At 43.6% G+C, this 19036-nt stretch overlaps 1 protein-coding gene and 1 long non-coding RNA gene across 19 annotated transcripts in view; one reads left to right on the top strand and one right to left on the bottom strand.

Moving 5' to 3' along the window:
* Positions 1–6674, bottom strand: part of MSRB3 (methionine sulfoxide reductase B3) — a 157677-nt gene extending 151003 nt beyond the window's left edge. For 4 of the 12 annotated variants that reach the window (XM_070270327.1, XM_070270329.1, XM_070270328.1 and 1 more), the window contains exon 1: positions 6218–6674. In XM_070270327.1, the coding sequence (XP_070126428.1) occupies positions 6218–6674 (457 nt within the window). Of the gene's footprint in view, positions 1–2179; positions 2439–5628; positions 5887–6217 lie in introns of those variants that run through there. The other 8 variants (XM_023643955.2, XM_070270331.1, XM_023643957.2 and 5 more) reach the window with 8 other exon arrangements.
* A 136-nt stretch (positions 6675–6810) lies between these two features.
* The window catches only part of LOC102149168 (uncharacterized), a 35370-nt gene continuing 23144 nt past the window's right edge, over positions 6811–19036 (top strand). For 2 of the 7 annotated variants that reach the window (XR_011439801.1, XR_011439804.1), the window contains exons 1-3: positions 6811–6977; positions 10368–11317; positions 14599–14782. This is a non-coding gene — a long non-coding RNA (uncharacterized lncRNA). Of the gene's footprint in view, positions 6978–10367; positions 11318–12296; positions 12372–14598; positions 14783–15800; positions 18959–19036 lie in introns of those variants that run through there. The other 5 variants (XR_011439800.1, XR_002808865.2, XR_011439799.1 and 2 more) reach the window with 5 other exon arrangements.

Below are 19036 nucleotides of genomic sequence, written 5' to 3'. Positions count from 1 at the left end.
TTGCAGCTGACACTTGAAGAGATCAGAGAAGCAAGGTATTCTGTAAGAAAGAGTGACGGACATGACTGATGATGAACTTTTTTATTATACACTAGGAAATTGTCAACAATTGTGTTATGGATAAGAACCTGACCACGGCAATAAAAAGCGCCCATCTAAAGAACAAAAAAACGCCAGAGTACTCCATTGGGGGAACTGTCCTTGCTTCACCTTCTTGGGGAGGGTCAAAGCAGGAAGGAGGAGACTGAGCAGTGCGTGTGCAAGGCCAGCTGGATGATTTACAGGAAGCCCAGAGTCAGCAGACAGAGAGGCTCAGTGACGGTGACGATGCCGACGTTCAAAGAGGGAGGGAGTCCTTTATCTTAGGAACGATAAGAAGCCTCTGAAGGAGCTTGAGCAATGGTGCAGTTAAGAAGGTCATCTGGTTCCAGGATCCTTTGCTCCATGGTCCCATGCACTATTCGTGGAGTGAGTAAATGAGAGGTCCCCTAAACTAGGGAAGCTTGTGGACGGAACCCCACACACCAGCTGGGCATCTGTCAAAGCCACAGCAAACTGTATCTCCTTCATGAGGCTTCTCCGTGCCTCCCTCTTACACTGGCCAACAGATGTTTTCTCCTCCCCTCATCTGTAACCTTCCCTACACGTACATGTTTATCTCCAGCCCCAATCTCTCCAAGTTACACTCCTGTGTTTCTCACTAGACTCCCATCTCCATGAGAATGTTCTACCAGCACCTCAAATGCAAAGATCTAAAGCAAAACTTAATTTTTCTCCCACCCACCCACCTGCTCTGAGGTTGCATTTTTCCAATGGTCCAGGATTAACATCTTACCCTCATCTTTTCTTCCTCCCTCTCTTTCCCCAGATCCAATGAGTTGTTTCTTTCTGCCCAGTCTACCTCAGCAACAATTCTCCAATCCCGCTGTCACTACCTAGACCAGGTCTTCCTTCTCTAAGAAAAACCCTTATGATCCTTCTTTATTGATCCCATGGTTTCTTCCCCGATTTATACATCCTCCGAATTATTAGATAATATATCCTATAACTCTGATTAGGACATTCTGAGGACCCAAAAACCTTCAATCTCCGAGCTTACTAACCCAGCCCAAATTTCCTAGCCTAGCATTAAAAGCCCGCCAAGTTCTAGGCCAAACCTAATTTTCCATCTCTGTACTTTATCTTCCCACTCTTTGCCTTCATATATGCCACAACTGTTTTTCCACACCTGCCCTCTCTATCCAATCTGGTAAATGTTGGGTGATTTCCTTCCACATGAGTTTGCTATACTCTCCTTCCCCCTGGCACCTCAGTTTATAGGAAAACATCCTACCATTCTATATATTCAATCCTCACACAGGAAATTAGAATATTCATGGAAAAGCCTATAAAATCTAGAAAACAGATAAGGACTGAGAAGAAAAACTTCCTTTTGATTTTTTGTGATTGAGCTCCAATGTCAAAAGAAGAAGGTGGCAGGGCCAGCCCCATGGCCTACGGGGTTAAGTTTGCCACGCTCTGCTTCATTGGCCTGGGTTCAGTTCCCAGGCACAGACCTACACCACTTGTCAGCGGCCATGCTGTGGCAGCGACCCACATACAAATTAGAAGAAGACTGGCACAGATATTATTAGCTCAGGGCGAATCTTCCTCAAGCAAAACAAAGAGGAAGATTGGCAACAGATGTTAGCTCAGGGAAAATCTTCCTCAGCAAATAAAATAAAAAGGTGGCAACAAGCAGGACGCCCTAAGAGCTTCAGAACATTTGGAAAAGGTGGAAACATTAAGTTGAGCAACGGATTCTAACAGCCTATCACAATTCTTCTAGATGATTCATTGGTCTAACAGAACTTAAAGTCCACTGAAGAAGATGAGTAGGTATGGTCTTTACAATGCAAGATGGTAAAATCGTGCTCTAACTGATGTCTTAGAAGCACAAGGAAATGACAAATTCTAAGAGATGAAGACAGTTTGACAAATACCATGCAACAGAGGCCTTAAGGACGTCAACAGGTTATGAGGGAAAAGTATTCCAGGCAGCAGAGACTGTCTAAAAGAAGGACAGGGCGGAAAATGCTAGACAAGTGTGAGAAATAGGAAAATAACTGATGAACTCTTGGTCCCTAAATCATTACTATTTTGAATGTCTCTAATTATCACTTAGTTTTAATGACTATACCTGTAAGTGGTATTTGAACTCAGCATTTGAATTCAGTGAATTCCTGAAAATACGCAGATGATATCTGCAGGATGAATTAGCTGTTATTAAACAGGATTTTCACAACTCAGTTGGATCCCAAATTGCGTTCTAGTTCCTGAATCTGGCGCTCCAGTCAGTTTACGGCCCACGGGCTTCTCTTTCAGTCTCCTGCAGCAGCAGGAAGGAGCTGCACCAACATCCCGGGATCCCACTGGATCACACTCTTTCACACACACACTGCAATCAAGAGCAAATTATACATTTTAAGGACTAAGAACCCCATAATATAAAATGCAAAAATGCAAAATCAAACCACGTAAACATCTGCACTCCATACACAAGGAACTCTAGAATCCGAAGAGACCTTGGGAAAATCTAGGTCAACCATGTGATCCCAACTATGTGTATCAGGTTCTTTCAGGAAGTCAGGATCAAGGCTCAATGATCTAGTCTCTCCCTGGGCTTGGAACCCAGGGACATGTAAATATTCAGGAGCTGCTGAGCAGCCACATTCAATCCTGAACACAGGAAAGCAGAAAAAAATGGTCAGCAAAGAGAGAACAATGAAGCAAAGAAAGGCAAAGACCACAGTCGGGGAAAGTTCCAGGTTTTCCAGTCCCTGGTCCCTAATAAGGTCTGTCTGCATTTGGCTTCCATCAAATTCCTTTCTTTCTTTCTTTTTCCTAAAACTATTTCAAGTTCATTTCTGTTACTTGCTACAGAAGCTTAAATGAGGCAATAACCAAAGTCCTCCATAAAGTCAATTGGTTGATTTATCGCTGGCCTATCTTTTCTACGGTTTCTTTTGTCTTTATTTGTATTTCCTTAAAAGCCATAAATATGACTTTGGTATGCCAGAGAGATAAATATGCGAACAGGGATGGAGGATGGTGCTGAGCATTTTAAAAGGAAAACCCATCATGCCCAGGAAGGAGAAAATATAGGAATATTCAAGATAAAGCCCTGAGATATCTGTACGGCAGTCAGAGATGCTAACAAACAACTGTCAAATTAAATAGCTATCTGATCACCCTCCTATCCAAAGCCAATGTACTTCTGGATAAACCAGATGGGTAGGCCCAAGTCAATCTCCTTGGAGATATGATGAAAAGGCGATAACCCAATATAAGGCATTTCATCTGGAACGCCCCCAAATAACCAGCCCTAGGCCTCCCAACCCCAGAAAGGTTTGGGTGCTCTCCAGTGGTGCCCCTAACTGGGACCCAAATTTCAAAACTGAATGTCAAACCGTCTCCCGGCCTGGGCTAAACTGTTCCTGAAGAGCAGTTAGGCATTTACCCCAGGTCATAACCAGCACTTTCTCCTATTAGATGAGGGGAAGAAAATAACAGAAGCTTAACATCATGGAACTCTGTCCAGGCGTGGGTGTCTGTGTGCATGTGCAAGACGCTCCTGAGGCAGATCCAGGCCCCCAAAGCTGGATCCACACCCATCAGACCTGACTACAAGGAGACCAGTTGAACACGCATAGCAAGTCAGAGTCGACAGTCAGAAGCTGGAACCAATGTCGTGGGTGGCTCTGCAGGACCACAGAAACAAAAACAGTATTACAGGATCCCGGAGTTAGAAGGGACATGGTGACTATGTTTGACTTCATCATTTTCAGAGAAGGAAGCCAAACATCTGAACCAAATTCATCAACCAAATCCCTAACTACAATCAGTAACACAGGTGAGACAAAATCAAAGGGACTGTGACCGGATTATGATAGAACCAAAAAGCATTATTTCCTAAAGTTGCTCTTTAATGGCTGAAAATTTATTTTTAATTTAAAAAGGATAAATGCATTAGAAAAACCTATGAAAGCTTCTCGGGATATTTTTTGGATATTCTCGGTACTTGAGTTCAGCAAAACAATAAAGATTTCTGACCTGATAGGTTAACATTTTAGTTCAGATACTAGAACAACCACCTTTAAAAGCCAAAAAAACCATGTGTTGATTCAAAAACTAAATGATGTTGTATATGTGCAACCTTGGCAGACAGGCAGTTCAGGCACTGTGACAAAGTTCCAAATGGCAGGGAGCTACTTATTTCAATATAAAAAATTCCAGACATTCACATAGGGCCCTAATAAAAGTCACCAGAAATTAGACTTATATGTCAGCTGGGACCAAAATTAAAAGAATAAATGTTTAAATGGTCCAAATATAAACTTGATGTTCAAAATTGCTGGCAAGGGGCCACAGTACCCTGGATTTTGGTCTTCAAGGTCTGCTTTACCACAAGTATTAGGTAAGTCAACACATCACCGAGGGAAAAAAGAAAACATACATGTATGCCCTGGCTGTACAATCCACCCTTTATCGTGCAGCACAGTATTTTTCAGATCATTGAGAAAACGTTAAGTTAGAACCTATTGCTTTCCCAAGAAGTACCATTAAAGTTAGTTCTAAAGCATGAATCCACAAAAAGCAGGTCTTCTAAAAAAACAATATTAATCAGAAACAAACATGAAATTGATATGATTACTTAGTGTTTATACACTGCACATTTAAGTATCTTTAAAAATCTCCCAGGGGCCGGTCTGGTGGCCGAGTGGTTAAATTCGGGCGCTCTGCTTGGGCGGCGCAGGGTCTCACCAGCTCAGGTCCTGGGCGCCGACATGGCACCACTCATCAAGCCATGCTGAGGCGGCATCCCACATGCCACAACTAGAGGGACTCACAACTAAAAATACACAGCTATGTACTGGGGGGATTTGGGGAGAAAAAGGAAAAACAAAATCTTAAAAAAAAAAATCTCCCAACAAACTGAATTGACAATTTTAATAAGTTACATGAATCCCAAACATTTTTTTATGGACAAAACTGTCTTTTAAAGTCTATTTTGCCACCAGTGCTGCAAAGGGAAATATGAAGAGATAGATTAGAGGGTGCTGAGTATAATCTATGCTTAATAGAGTCAGCTTCCAGCTAATTTGTAAATCCTAGCTGTTAACCCTATCTTATTTTGACAGTTTAGTCTATAGGGGGCAGAAACAAAATTTCATAAGAAACGTCAACTCTGAGGAATTATAACTTTTGTTTTTCCATTCCGGATAAAACTAAGAATTGCGAGGCTTTAGATGACTCGTGAAATACTCACCGCAAAGATAAAAGTTCATAAAATTTCACATTTACCTTAAACTCGACATTTGTACTTTCAATAGTTTCTTTTTATAATGACCTTATGTAAAAAAAAAAAAAATCCTCACTGATATTTTCCACATGATCTAACGAAAACTATCTTTCAAATCATCCTCTTAAGACTTCAAAATTACCACCCTGATAGCTTACGGTCCTAAACCAAAGGCGGCAGGAATGGCATCTTTCCGTCACACAGTCTGACTTGAAATAGTCCAGTGTAAAACTTGGAAAACAGACTGGGATGCTTTTCTCCGCTTAAAAACAAAAGAAAACTGGTACCTGGCACACTCGGGTTCCGCTCGCTTTTGGCCTATTAAACGCCAGCCGGGCCGCGGGAGCCTGAGCCCGGGCGGGGCCGCGCCGCCGGGAGGGCCTCCGGGTGCGCTCCGGGTGCGCCCTGCGGGACGCGCGGCGCGGCGCGGCGCGGCGCGGGCCTGGCGGCGATTCCCACGCGCCGGCCCGTTATCCGAGCGGCCACTCGGCGGGGCCGAGCTGCGCGGGGCGGGAGCTCCGGGGGCCCCGCGTCCCCCGAGCCGGGCGGTGTCCCCTCCGGCCGCCGCGGCCGCCCCGCCAGGCCCCTCCCTCGGGGCCCGCGCCGGCGATGCCTCCCGGGCTCAGGTTCCTCCGGGGCGGGATAAGGTGTCAGCCAGGCGGCCAGACGCTCCCGTCGGCGGGGGCGAGCCAGCCCGCCCCCTAGGCCCGCGCGGGGCGCTCCCCCGCGCGCCCCTCCTCGGCCCGGGAAGGGGTGTCCCGCGGGCGGCCGGCGGGCGCGGCGGCGCTCGGGGCATCCGGGGTCGGGGTCACCCTCAACCTGGCAGGGCGGGCGGGGGAGGCGGCGGAGGCGAGGCGGGCGGGAGCCCAAACTTACCCGAGTGCGCGGCTCCCCGCGCCGCGGCCAGGCAGAGGCCGAGGCCGAGAGCCAGGCCGAGGCGGAGCGAGAGGGGGCGCGGGAGGGTCCGCCGCGGGCGCATGGAGGGCCGCCGCCGCCGCTGGCCGAGCCTCCGCCTCCCTCCCTCCCGGCTCGGGCGACGGACGGGGCGGCGGGAGGCATGACGGGAAATTCCTGGGCACGGGCAGCCGAGTCCAAATATGAGCAAAGGAGCCGAGCGAGGGAGGACCGCCGAGCGCCCGCCGCGGACGGGGCCGGCTGCCCGGGCCTCGGAGCCGCCAACTCCCTCCTCCTCCGTAGCCTCCTCCGGATCCTCCTCCGCAGCCTCCTCCACAGCCGCCCCGGGGCCGCCGGCCGCCGCGCGCCACCGGGGGCTGGAACCCCTCTGCCGCGGGGCATCTCTCCAATGCTGGGGCCCCAGAGCAGAGCCGAGCATCCCACCCACGGGTCCCCTCGAGACCCCTGAAGCAGCAGGAAAGAGAGAAACCAGGACGAGGAGACCGGACGGCGAGCCGGAGACCCGTGGGAGGACGTTTAAGGGGTTTGAGGAGACTCGTGCGCCGCCCCTAAAGACTTGAGAGCTTTGGTAGTGAGGGGATAAAAAGGTCTGGCAATTACTTCTCTAAGTGTGGGAGGGTGAAGCTGGAGCGGCGCTGCCAGCTAGGCACACGCTCAGGGGAGCGGTCCTCTACACAACGAACGGGCGTTATAATACGTAAGACCACCCCCTGCATTCCAGGTGAGTGGGCCCTCCAACCAGGTGACTGTGTGGGTGTTCTTAGCCAAAATTACAAGAGGCTCTTCCCAAGCCTCCATTTGAACACCATATATGGACCTGAGGCGGCCTGAGTGACGAGAGTTTTTCACCCCAGCCAAACGCTGATGTTTAGGCTGCTGTTCCTTCCACCTTCACCCTCTCTTCACCTCCCTTACACTGGTCTCTTATTTGCTGTAGCTTGTCTAAAGGGCAGTGTTGAAGTTTATTCCAAAGGTGCTGCCTCTGACGACCAAAGTGTCAGTCCCAGATGGCTAATTGCAGGCAGGAGCGTAGTTCCCTGACTTTCCTTTGGCACTGATAACCACTGGAGTAATCAAGTCCAAATGACCCTTAGCTTTTCAAGACAACATAATTATGTCTTAATTACTGCAATTTATTATTTTTTTTTACTCACACTAATGGGACAGGCCCTGGGGACGTAGAATGTTATGTAATTACTTAGGAACATTTTAAGATGCTACAGAAATGATTTATTGATGCAAAATACTTAAGGGGTAAATGTCAAACAGATTTAGAGCGTGGATTATTCTAACATGAACTCAAGTATGGTAATTTCTACATCACAGTATTTGTTTGAAAATCAGAAACTTTATTTCAATTCTGGCAAAGTATTAAGGCCCATCTGCCCAAAACCAGTCCATGTGCAAGGGGCTCTCCTTTAGTCATCTGGTCTGAGCAGCACCACGGCCGGTGGTTTACTCCTGGCAAATGGGTGAATCTGCCCCTTCCTGTACCAGCAGTGATAATGGGATGAAGGGCAGATGACCGAAGTAAACTAACGGTGAAGAAACGAACATAGTAAATAAAAGACTCAAAAGACACACCGCCTTATTATTCAGCTTAGGTGCCTAGAAGCCGGGTGGGTGAAGAGAATACTCAGGAAGCTCTTCCCTCCCATCCCTCTTTGTTGTGTATTTCACCGTGTATTACGTAAGAATCCATTTTCCTTACTTCCCCCACAACACCTAGCATAATTCTTTGCCCATAATCTAAATATTTGTTTAAAAACAAAAGTAAAATGAGCATAGTCGTTTGTGGAGTGAGATATGGGAGCTCCCTAAGTCTAGAGAAAAGCTTGTTTCAAAGGATTATAATAATGATAGCTATATTTAAAATATTTTAGTTGACCTTAAGGACAAAAACATAAAATTATAAAGAAGGCAATATCGGTGGCCTGGTGGCGCAGAGGTCAAGTTCACACACTCCGCTTTGGCAGCCTAGGGTGGCCAGCCAAGATCCCGGGCGCTGACCTACTCACCGCTTGTCAAGCCATGCTGTGGCAGGCGCCCCATATATAAAGTAGAGGAAGATGAGCACAGATGTTAGCTCAGGGCCAGTCTTCCTCAGCAAAAAGAGGAGGATTGGCAGCAGATGTTAGCTCAGAGCTGGTCGTCCTCAGGGAAAAAAAAATGCAATATCATTACAACCTAATTCACGTTACTATAAGTGGAGAGTTAATCAATTGCATCAAGTCTGCTGACTTCACAGTCAGCAACACCAGCAGCTGGTCTAAAGGCTTAAATAAGTATGGCAGAGGGGGGCAAAGAACTACAGCCGCTGAGTGCTAGCAAGTGCCAGACACCATGCTAGATGTTCCACACGTGGTATTTCATTCAATCGTTACAAATACCTCTGAGCGTATTTTTCTCCCTCTGTTACGGCTAAGGAGCCTGAGGCATAGCTAAGTAAATTAGGCTACCAGGAAGGGGTGAAGTAGTATGGGAATTCAAACCTCATTTCAACCTCTATATATATTCTTTTTACTGTGCTAATCTGTCCCATTTTCTCTACACTGAAAAAGAAAAGGGCCCTCAAAAACTGTATTCATTGGGCTCTTGTGGTTTTAAGTAACTGTGTGCACTCGGGTTACCTCAAGGAATAGGGGTAAAGAATCCCTGTGGAAATAGGGCCAGAGACTTAACCGGCTTGTCAGGTCCTCCTTTGTGGGCCGGGGTGGGGCCCGTGCCTCTGAAAGTTACTCAGCACAGGAAAGGTACTCCCCTCTGACCACGTTCCTCTGAGTCTTGTAGTTTAACCAATGATATTTAAATCATATATTTCACAATGTTTTCTCTTACTTCTTTATTATAATCTTAGTAACAATCATGTTAACGTATTACCTTAAACATTGTTTGTTTGTTCTTAAGACAGAGGCCCCAGAGGGGGTCACTGCTGCCTCTCTTCCTATCTACATCCCTCTCCCCCAGCCCAGTGGGGTGATAGTAACGTTTAACAACCGTACCTGGAGGAGGGAGACCTGAATTGTAGCAAAAACCAATTTTTGTGGTCTCAATACTCCCACCAACTGGAGTCTCTGAAGGCGGAGCTGGGAAGAGATGCACACCACCAGCTTTCAGGCCCTAAGAGCCAGTCCCAGCACACCACTTCCTTAGCTCCTTATGAAGTGTCTTCAAAACACAGCAATAATTCAGGTTGCACAATTACAGCTCTTTCCACTTCTGCTCCCACTACCAGCTGCCAATGCTCTCTCTATAGCTCATAATCAAATGCCCCAGAGGGGAGCATGATTCTATTACCCTAGTCCCTCTTGGGGAAAATTCTTGTATGAGGCTGTCTCATAAGACACTGAGCGGTCTAAAGATTGGCTACCTCTGAGACAGGTGTCCTCTCCTACTCCTTCAGCCATGGCTGAGACGAAAGGCTCCCATCTACACCACGTGGTCACCTATGCTAAAGAAACAAACAGCGTTGCTACCTTCTTAGGGGGCTGTGGTTGGGGCAGCCTCTTTTAACGGGAGTCTGTAAGCGACAGACATTCAAGCTTGATCTTTCTCACATACTATCCTCTGCTCTTTACTAAAATCCCCTGAGCCACTACACGAAGCTTTGGGACAGCCCCCATCCACATACACCAAGGAGCATCTTGGGTGGATGCCAACAACTGCAAACAAGAGCATGGGCACGTCAGGACTAGATCCTACTCGAAAGCCCCAGGCAGGGTGAGAAACAGGAAGTTAGCACTTAGATTCATGAACACTTATTGAGCGTCATTGTTCTAAACCAAGAATGATCAATTAGAGAGTAAGGAATTACTTCGTAGAAGGGTATCACACACTCTCCAGAAGAAAGCTTTTCCAACTACACTCAATCCAAACTCCCCAAATTCCGCTTTCCTATCCTGGGAATAGAATGTGGTCACAAACCCTGCTGAGAATCCTGTTTTATACTGATGAAGGCGTGCCGGTGCCTCAACGTGCTGGGGGAGAACAGAGTTGAGAACTATTCTCAACAACATGAGGGACACAGAGTCAATGCTGACAGGCTGAGAGGGATACCTGACATTTTCTCTCAGATTCTGAAAAAGGATTTGTTTCCATGACACCCTTCCAGGCCCCAGTCACCAAAAGCACTAAGATGACAAGGCGCCACCAAGACATCAGGTGAGACCCCCAAACAAAAACAGCAAGCTGAATTAAAGCGAGCATTTTCCTTCCTTCCATGAATCTCAAACGGCATTTTTTAATATTCACCGTTGAAGCCATCCCTTTTGTTGACTGATCCTGGAGAGACTTGAAGTATGTATTCCCATGATTAATGGGCTGCCTGATTCTACTGGCTTTGGCTGTGGATATGCTACAACAAGTAATAAATATTTACAGCGAGATTTTAGATGTTGCGGAGCAGTTAACGAATCCTCTCTGGACCAGCAAAGCTGCTTGGCTTTTGGCAAGATTGTATCCCACAAAGTGGTGTATGCAAAACCAACTGGATACACACAAAGAGAGAGACAGAGACGGAGACAGAGAAGTTGGAAGGGAGACAAGGAAGTTTTGAAGGGCGGCAGGAAAGTTCTAGTGAGAGACTTGATCCTCCTCCTTCACTCAGGCTCTGGTCCCAGGTGCTTCTTATGGCGAAGCATCTGACCCCATGGTGTGTGTGTCCAGTGTTTAAAGGCATGTCTTTTTCACACACTTTCTTCCCAACTGCAAACCAGCTCCTTCATTTGTTGTTCATCCAAAGTGGCTACAATCTGATCTGGAGCTAGAAGAGGAGCCCCTGGCTGTGTCAGGCTCCCTGGGAAATGGTGTGCTGCTCTCCAAAATGGTGCCTCCTTACAAGTTTTCCTGCAGTAGTTTTACCTCCGCCTCATTATCGCCCTGCAAGCTGCCGGGACCGCCGCGTCTCATAAGAAACAACTGCACTCGGCGGTCAGGACTTGGGCTTTGGCGTCAGACGGATCTAGATTCAAGCATGGCCTCTACCCTTAAAGCTTGTGGGACAATGGGCAAGTTACTTACCACTCTAAGCCTTGATATTCTCCATAAAACGGAAAAATAAAGGTACCTAGCACTCATGATACTTAGCATTTAGCCCCATGCTAGCAAAGGATAAGTCCTTAATAAATATTAATATAGTACTAACATTAACTTTTTATCATTTCTTACCAACCTTCAATCACCTGAGAGTCACTCTTTGCCTTTAAGCCTTATCTGATATGATTCCCTGTATTTGAAATGACTCAGTTTCTCTTCACAGCTCAGAGTCCCACATTTGTATTCAGGATCACCTGTTAAGGAAGTTTGTTCAGATTTAGTAATCCTTTCTAAACATATTTTCTTCAAATTTACCTTTTTATATTTATACCCAGTGTTATTAATAGTAACTGATTTCAAATATGTTTTTTAAGTTTTAACTTCCTCAAAGTAATCGTACTAAAAGGCTACACACATATATGAATGATTATTCAAATTATTTTGTGAAAACCACTTTTAGAATTTCCATCAAAATATACAATTTAAAAAATATCTTCAACACAGGAAAATCATCGTTGCATTCATTCATTCATTCAAGAAATATTTACTGAATGCTTACTATGTGCTGGATAGACAATAAGCAAGATAAACCAGTAAAATATGTAGTATGTTAGAGTGATAACTGCTAGTAAGAAAAATAAGGCAGAGAAGGTTGCTAAGAGTTGGGGAAGTAACATTAAAGACTTGAAAGAAAGTAGGAAGCCAGCCTATATCTGGGAGCAGAGGGACAGCAAGTGAAAAGGCCACACCCAAAGCAGAGGCAGCCGCCCCCTAGAACCACCCTTGTAGGAGGACCACCCCAGCAGGAGGACCATCCCGGAGGTGGGGATGGGGGAAGAGAATGTAAAGGGGCCACAGGGGGAGCATTAGAAGATGTGGCCGGAGAGGCAATCACGTAGGGTCTTATTATGGGTCATGATAAGGACTTTGGCTTTTATTGTGAATGAGATGGGAAGCTATGATAGAGTTTTAGGCAGAAGAGTGACATGATCTTACATTTTAACAGGATCACTTGGGCTGTGTGTTAAGGAGTGAAGAGACAGAAGGGGAGAGCAGTGAGGAGGTTCTCGAAGCAAGCCAGGTGAGAGAGAATCGTGATCTGCAGCAGGGAGGAAGCAGTGGAGGTGGTGAAAAGTGATCAAATTGCTGATATAATTGGAAGGAGGGGCCCACAAGCTCTGCTGACAGCCCAAATGCAGGGGCGGGAAAGAAAGAAGAATGTCTCTATACTTTTTTCTTTTTTTTTGCCTGAGGGTCACCGAATTGCCATTTCCTGAGACAGGGATGACTTTGGAGGAGCTGGTGGGGAGTATATTAGCAGCTCAGTTTTGGGCACGTTAAGTTGGAAGTCAGTTTCATTGTGACCACACGGAAAAGCCATTCTTAGAAGTCAAATGGCCAAAGACCCAATCTTTGTGGTGTATAAAGGACAGCTAAGTGACAAGGTCCACCAGACAGAGGGGAATAGGACATCTCTTCAGAGATGGAGAGGAACCTCTGTGAGGCTCAAATAGATACACAGGGGTTTTAAAGCTGTTGTTTCAAGTATTGTGCAAATGTTGATTTTATATTTTTTAAAGCTGGTGGACATAAAAGTTGAGAGAGAAATAAACTTACAGTTGGCAGATTTCTATTCAGACCTGGGCTATGCCATGTAACAGCTGTGTAAGACTTAACAATCTGTCTCTGGGGTTTGGTTACCTTATCTTTGAAATGAAAGTACTAATACCTGCCCTGCCTATTCTGCAAGATGTTGGTGGGAGTTGAAGGACACAATGAGGGGACTTTCAAACTACTGATGTCTAAACAGCAAAAGTTATGATTGAGGCGAGGTGCATTTTTCTATATTCACTCACTTTTGTTTCTTTGTGTAAGCCACAGTTTGTGTCTTGAAGTTTATCTTGAAGATACCTCAAGATTCTGATTTTAAAAAAAAAGTTTCGCCAAGGAAAATGCATATACACCACACACACACACAATATTTGGTATACAATTTCACACTGATTGAAAATCACTTTGGAAAGCAATAGGAGTCATTGTAATTTCTTGTGTGGAAGAGAAACTTGATGAATTTAGCATCTAAAAAATTTAGTGTGTTGCAGGCTATGAGGTAGATGAGAGGAGAGTAGTGTTGGGAAAGCCATCCAAGGAAGTACAGACAAGGCTCGAGGTCACGAGACACCCTAGCCTCAGATGGTAGCAGTGAGACTAGACATGAATGAGGAGATATGGGAGGAGCAGCATTGCCAGATAGAACGCAGGATGCCTAGATAAATTTGAATTCTAGATAAATACCAAATAATTTTTTAGTATAGCCTAAATATCAAATGAGGTGTACATACTTACACTACAACAGTATTCACGATTTCTCTGAAATTCCAGTTTAACTGGGCATCCTATATTTTTATTTGCTAAATTTGGCAACCCTAGAAAGAAGCTGCTGAACTTATTCCTACTGTCATCCCCGTATTTCTCTGAGGCAGATTCTGAAACAAACAGTGTGTGCTGTGTCACCACTGTGAAATGGAGAGAAAGTCATTAAGAGGTGGTCCAGCTCTTTTGTGGATCTTGAAAAAACCAATAAAGATGTTAAATAATTCTTTACAGACCTATTTCTTTTCCAGCCAGGGCATAAGCCTTACTAATATTGTGGCTATATTCTATTCTCAATCTACGAGTTTTGCAGTATCCAGTACAATCTACGTGAATGTGTGTGCCTGTGTGTGTCCTTAACATGTGGGTTAATCAGCAAAGGAACCACCAGCTCATGGTTGCCCTGGAGAGAATACTGAATAAAAAACATGAATTGGAGGACCCACAGTCTGTCCGTCCATCTTCCCTACCTACACATAAGCACTCACAAGTGTGAGAGCCTGGGCAGGGAAGTTTTTGCCTGTGCAGCCAAGCCTGTGGCCTTACTTGATTGGACAGCGTATGGTATGGGTGGGAAGGAAGAAAGGCTCAGACAATGAGGTCCCTTTCACTGGAGGAGTAGGGGCAGCTGAAAGAATCAAAAGAAGCAATCCATTTGAGGTGGTAATACAAACCTGAAGGCAGGAAAGGCAGGAGCATTCAAGGACTTTCTCTGTCTAAAAGCTTAAGACCCTTAAGGTCTTACCATCCCTTGGGTGAGTAAGTGAAAATCCAAAACAGAGCTGCAGATCTTGAACTCTTCTCTCTCCTACTTTCTAATTCTGTTCTGAAATGACCTTCACCAGGCCCTGATGTCTCATTTTGTGGAGGCTGAAAAGGTCAAGATAGCAAGGAAAAAGGGGTCTGGTTTCATCTCACTCCTCTTGTACATACAGGGGCGGACAAGGAGTCAATTGATGAGCGACAGTACCCAAGAACAGCCCACAGTGAACCCAGAGGCCACAAAAGGCCCACAGCCCACAGCCCTGGGGAGCATGTTACAGAAGATGGATGGAGGAGAAAGTAAGGCCAACCTTCAGGATTGGCCTGTGGCTTAGTGAAGGCTGGTCCTGAGCAAAAGTGAGTATTGCAGATTTTTGGGTAGGAGAGATATGGAGCAAGACTGGGTGGGGCTTGGATACTGACTAAATTCTCAACAGTAATAGAGAACTTTGAAAAGGAGGCCAGGCTGGCCCCGTGGCCTAGTGGTTAAGTTCGCGGGCTCTGCTTCAGCATCCCAGGGTTTCGCGGGTTCGGATCCTGGGTGTGGACATGGCACCACTCCTCAGGCTATGCTGAGGCGGCGTCCCATGTGCCACAACTAGAAGGAGCCACAACTAAAAATATATACAACTATGTACTGGGGGGATTTGGGGAGAAAAAGGAAAAATTAAAAAAGGAGGCAAGATTCTTCTTTTACAACTCCCCATAATGTAATGAATGCTCAATAAATGCTGTTGACTAGCCTTTAAACTGGGGGAAGGGAGGGCAGCTAAAGGGGAAAGGAGGGAGATGGCTAAGGAAGAATTTATGTATTTTCAACTCTCAGAGAGAAAACTAATAGACCAAATAAAACTATCAGCCGCTTATCTTCCCACAGTGGCATAAAATGAAATAAAAACCCAAAAGCTAGTTCCTTCTAAAAACCATCATATTCTGCTCCCGGTGGTAACAGACAGAGTTGGAACTACAAGTAAAATTGGCTCACATTAATGAAAATATGTAACTATATCACAACCAAAGCTCTGAAAACTCAAGATATTTAGTGGAAGGAAACACTAAAGAGACATTTATTATAGTGTTTGAAGTAAAAATAAAGCATCAGAACAATAAAAACATTTCCTAAATGAATCTAATGATGCTCAGCTAATTTTATGTTGCTTTACCTCAATAAGGAAAAATACATTGGAAACTCTATACATTAAGTAAGTAGCGATGTTATAAACATGAATGAAATAGCTCTGAACTACTTCCACCTTTGCCTCTAAAATCCCTTTGGTCTGACAGCAGAACATACTATTTCCTGTTGTTGTACTCTGTGGGAAGGAGCACACCCATTTCAATCTTTGTCACTTTTTTTCTGTATCAACATTTACAGGAGGAATTATTTTGGTGCTCCCCGATAATTCTCCCTAGGTTGATCTCTCAGATCCAGAAGCCATTTGGCGATGAGTCTCAGACTTAACTACTATCAGAATTACCTACCTGGAGAGCATGTTACTATCCTGGGGTCTTTCCCAGATACAGTGATTCAACGGGTCTGGTGAAAGAATCAGCAATCTGCATTTCTAACAAGTATCCTAGATGATTCTCTAACAAGTACGCTACATGACTCTAAATCAGGTGGTCTGCAGCTCATGCTTTGAGAAACTCTTGTTTAGAGTAACCAGAGTAATTTTCATGTCTGCTTTCTAACTGAAGAGTAAAAGTTTCAACTTCTCTTTTCTATAATGCCCTTAACAGGGGTGGAAAAGATTATAGGAAAATACATGAGAGAATATATGACACAGCTTTCATGGCCTTTACAAAATATACATGCTTACTCATAATCCAAATAATCAGGAAATTCAAATAACACGAATTTTCAGTTTACTCTCTGACAAGTGAGGTTTACTATGAAACGAGGCACTGCAAGATTCTGAGTTGCTTCCTGAGTCATCAATGACTAGATTAAGCTCCTCATAGTTTTAGCACTGTGAATATTTTATTGTATTCTTAGAAAATTGGTTATTTTTGAATCAGGTTATAACTCTTAGGTAACTAGAATATTAAATTTATCCAGACATATCTTTAAAAATTACTCCAGGTAAATAGGAATTTTCTGTACTAATCTTAGAATATGATACACATTATGATATACTTTATTGTAGTACACATTTTTTCTGAATATAATGAAAATAGCAAACTTCTCTAAACATTTCAATTGCATGGGGCAATTTTTATTCCACCAATCTCCATGTTTGATAAGGTTGTTTTATAACTAAGTGTTTTAAGTATATTTAGCTGTCCTCGGGGAAAACCAAGAAAAGCAATTTTGATTTTTCCATGTTATTAAAGCATAGTGGAAAATGAAAATGGTAATTTTTTAATATAATTTTGAGTTTTATTTAGATATGATACATTCTAATTTTTGAAAATGTGGTTTTATTTAAATGTGACATATTGAAATACGGTTTATTTAAATGTGAAACAATGTCTAATTCATAAAGATAAATAACAGAATGAGTGGCCAATCAACAAGGTTCATGGCTAGCTCTTTGCCTGTAAGGATTCAACAACCCACACAACTGCTCATGGAAACAGACTCTCTTGCTCATTGTCTGCTTCTCACTCATCTCTATTGCTCCTGTTATCTTCCAGGAATGTATACCATACAACAGAGCCTCATTATTACCAGGTATATATCACATAAAATTAATTTCTAAGATGCCTACAGTTGAAAGATTATATCAGCCTACATGTTTAGAGTCACATTAAGGAACATTTTTAATAGCACCGGACTGACTGTAGACATCTTCAAGATGTAATGTCTTCCACTGGTGAAGCACAACTGGCCCATTCCAGTCAGGCTGACACCAGTGTAAAGAGTGACATTACCCTAGTTCCAAGGATGGTTAATTCCTGAACCCTGTCATAGTTGGGATCTGATCTCAATGTTATTTACGTTGAGAAAAATAAACTTACATATAGATTTTCTGCATTTTAGAAGCCGAAGCAGTGAACATAAAAAGGAAAAATTTTTGGACACAACAGTTGGGGAAAACTAACAATAAAATGACTAATTTAGGAGAGAAGAGAGACTGATAAGGTATACTGTTTCAAAGTCAAGTAAAAAGGGAGAATACATTAGTTTCAAAAGAACGAACGTAGTTAATAATGCAGAATGACCACCACTTGTAGAAATAAAGGAAGATGTCAAAACTTCTGGGCATTCAAAACTGCACCTGATAGGGATATACCAGAGAATTCACCATGAATATGCTGCTTACTTTAGATTTTTGTTATCTTTTATCAGATTTAGCAAGTTTCCTTCTCCTCCTAGTTTGCTAAGAATTACTTTTTTACAAAAGGATATATAGATGTTGAATTTTATCAGATGGTTTTACTGCATCAATCTGAGTTGATCATATTTATTTCATGGTTTTTTTTAATGTGACAAAATACATTTTCTAATGTCAAACCCTCCTGCATTCCTGGAATAAATCCAACTTGGTCATGATGCGCAATTCCTATTTATGTTGCAGGATTTGGTTTGCTGACCATTTTGGTTTGTTTGGGATTTTTGTATCTTTATTCAGTGAGATTGGCCTATAAATTTTCCCTTTGTTTGGTTTCTGCATCAAGGTTATGCTCTTCAAGAGTGCACCCCTTTTTCTATTTGCTAGAATAGGGAATATGCCATTTAAAAAAGGAAGCACTGAAAAGATTATAGTTTTGTAAATGTCTCTCTTATGCATGAGCATCGTTAAGGGGACTCCAATGAAGAACAGCGAAGGAACGTTCAAAATAAACCATGTTATCAAGCAGTTGGTCTCACACAGCCTGATTGAGAAATGGCAACAGGGATATTATATGACGGGCATTTTATATTATTTCATTTAATTCTCTCAACTGCACAATTACCATTGTTTTAAAAATGAGGAAACTGAGTCTTAGACTACTTAAATAACTTGCCTAAGGTCACTTGACCAGAATGTGTAAAAGCTGAAATCTGAGCCTGGGTCTCACTCCAGAGACTGTGCTCTTAACCACTCCTCCTTTGTCCCCCTCTCTCAATGCAGGTCTCAATGAAGACCTTTCATAATAGGAACAACCCACAATTCTGCAGCCAAACTAAACATAGCTCTTTTCCACAGTGCTGAAATTATAAAAAGTCTAAAATGTCCGAGCTTCATCACCAAAGGTTGGTAGTATTCAAAATATACTAGTAGAGAAGAGCAAATGAAGAAAATGGAGAGAATTATGGGAATTATAATCAAAGTAAATATTTGAATACAATAACAAATACTCATGGAGAAATTTTGCAAAATACATACGTATTCCAACAGATTGAACTTCACTGCTAAATCTCAGTATTTCCCTCCAATTGTATGTATATAACATACTCCTTTCACTCTAGACACACAATTTTTCACTTTCAACCACTCTGATATAGAAATTCATTTTAGAATCAATGATGTCCTAAAAGAATCACTGTCAAAGTTATAAAAATAGAATTGCTGTCTCCCTGTATTAAATCCCATTTCTGCCAGAGGACTGATGTTTCTTCTGTCTGGGGGGGAACTACCAACTGTGAACATTTTAAATTCCCTTTGCTTGAAGCTTTTTGGACCA

This window comes from Equus caballus, chromosome 6, assembly GCF_041296265.1.
Source record: "Equus caballus isolate H_3958 breed thoroughbred chromosome 6, TB-T2T, whole genome shotgun sequence".
NCBI classification, from domain to species: Eukaryota; Metazoa; Chordata; class Mammalia; order Perissodactyla; family Equidae; genus Equus; species Equus caballus.
The sequence above is the reverse complement of the archived record's forward strand: the minus strand, read 5'-3'. Positions and strand labels throughout refer to the sequence as shown.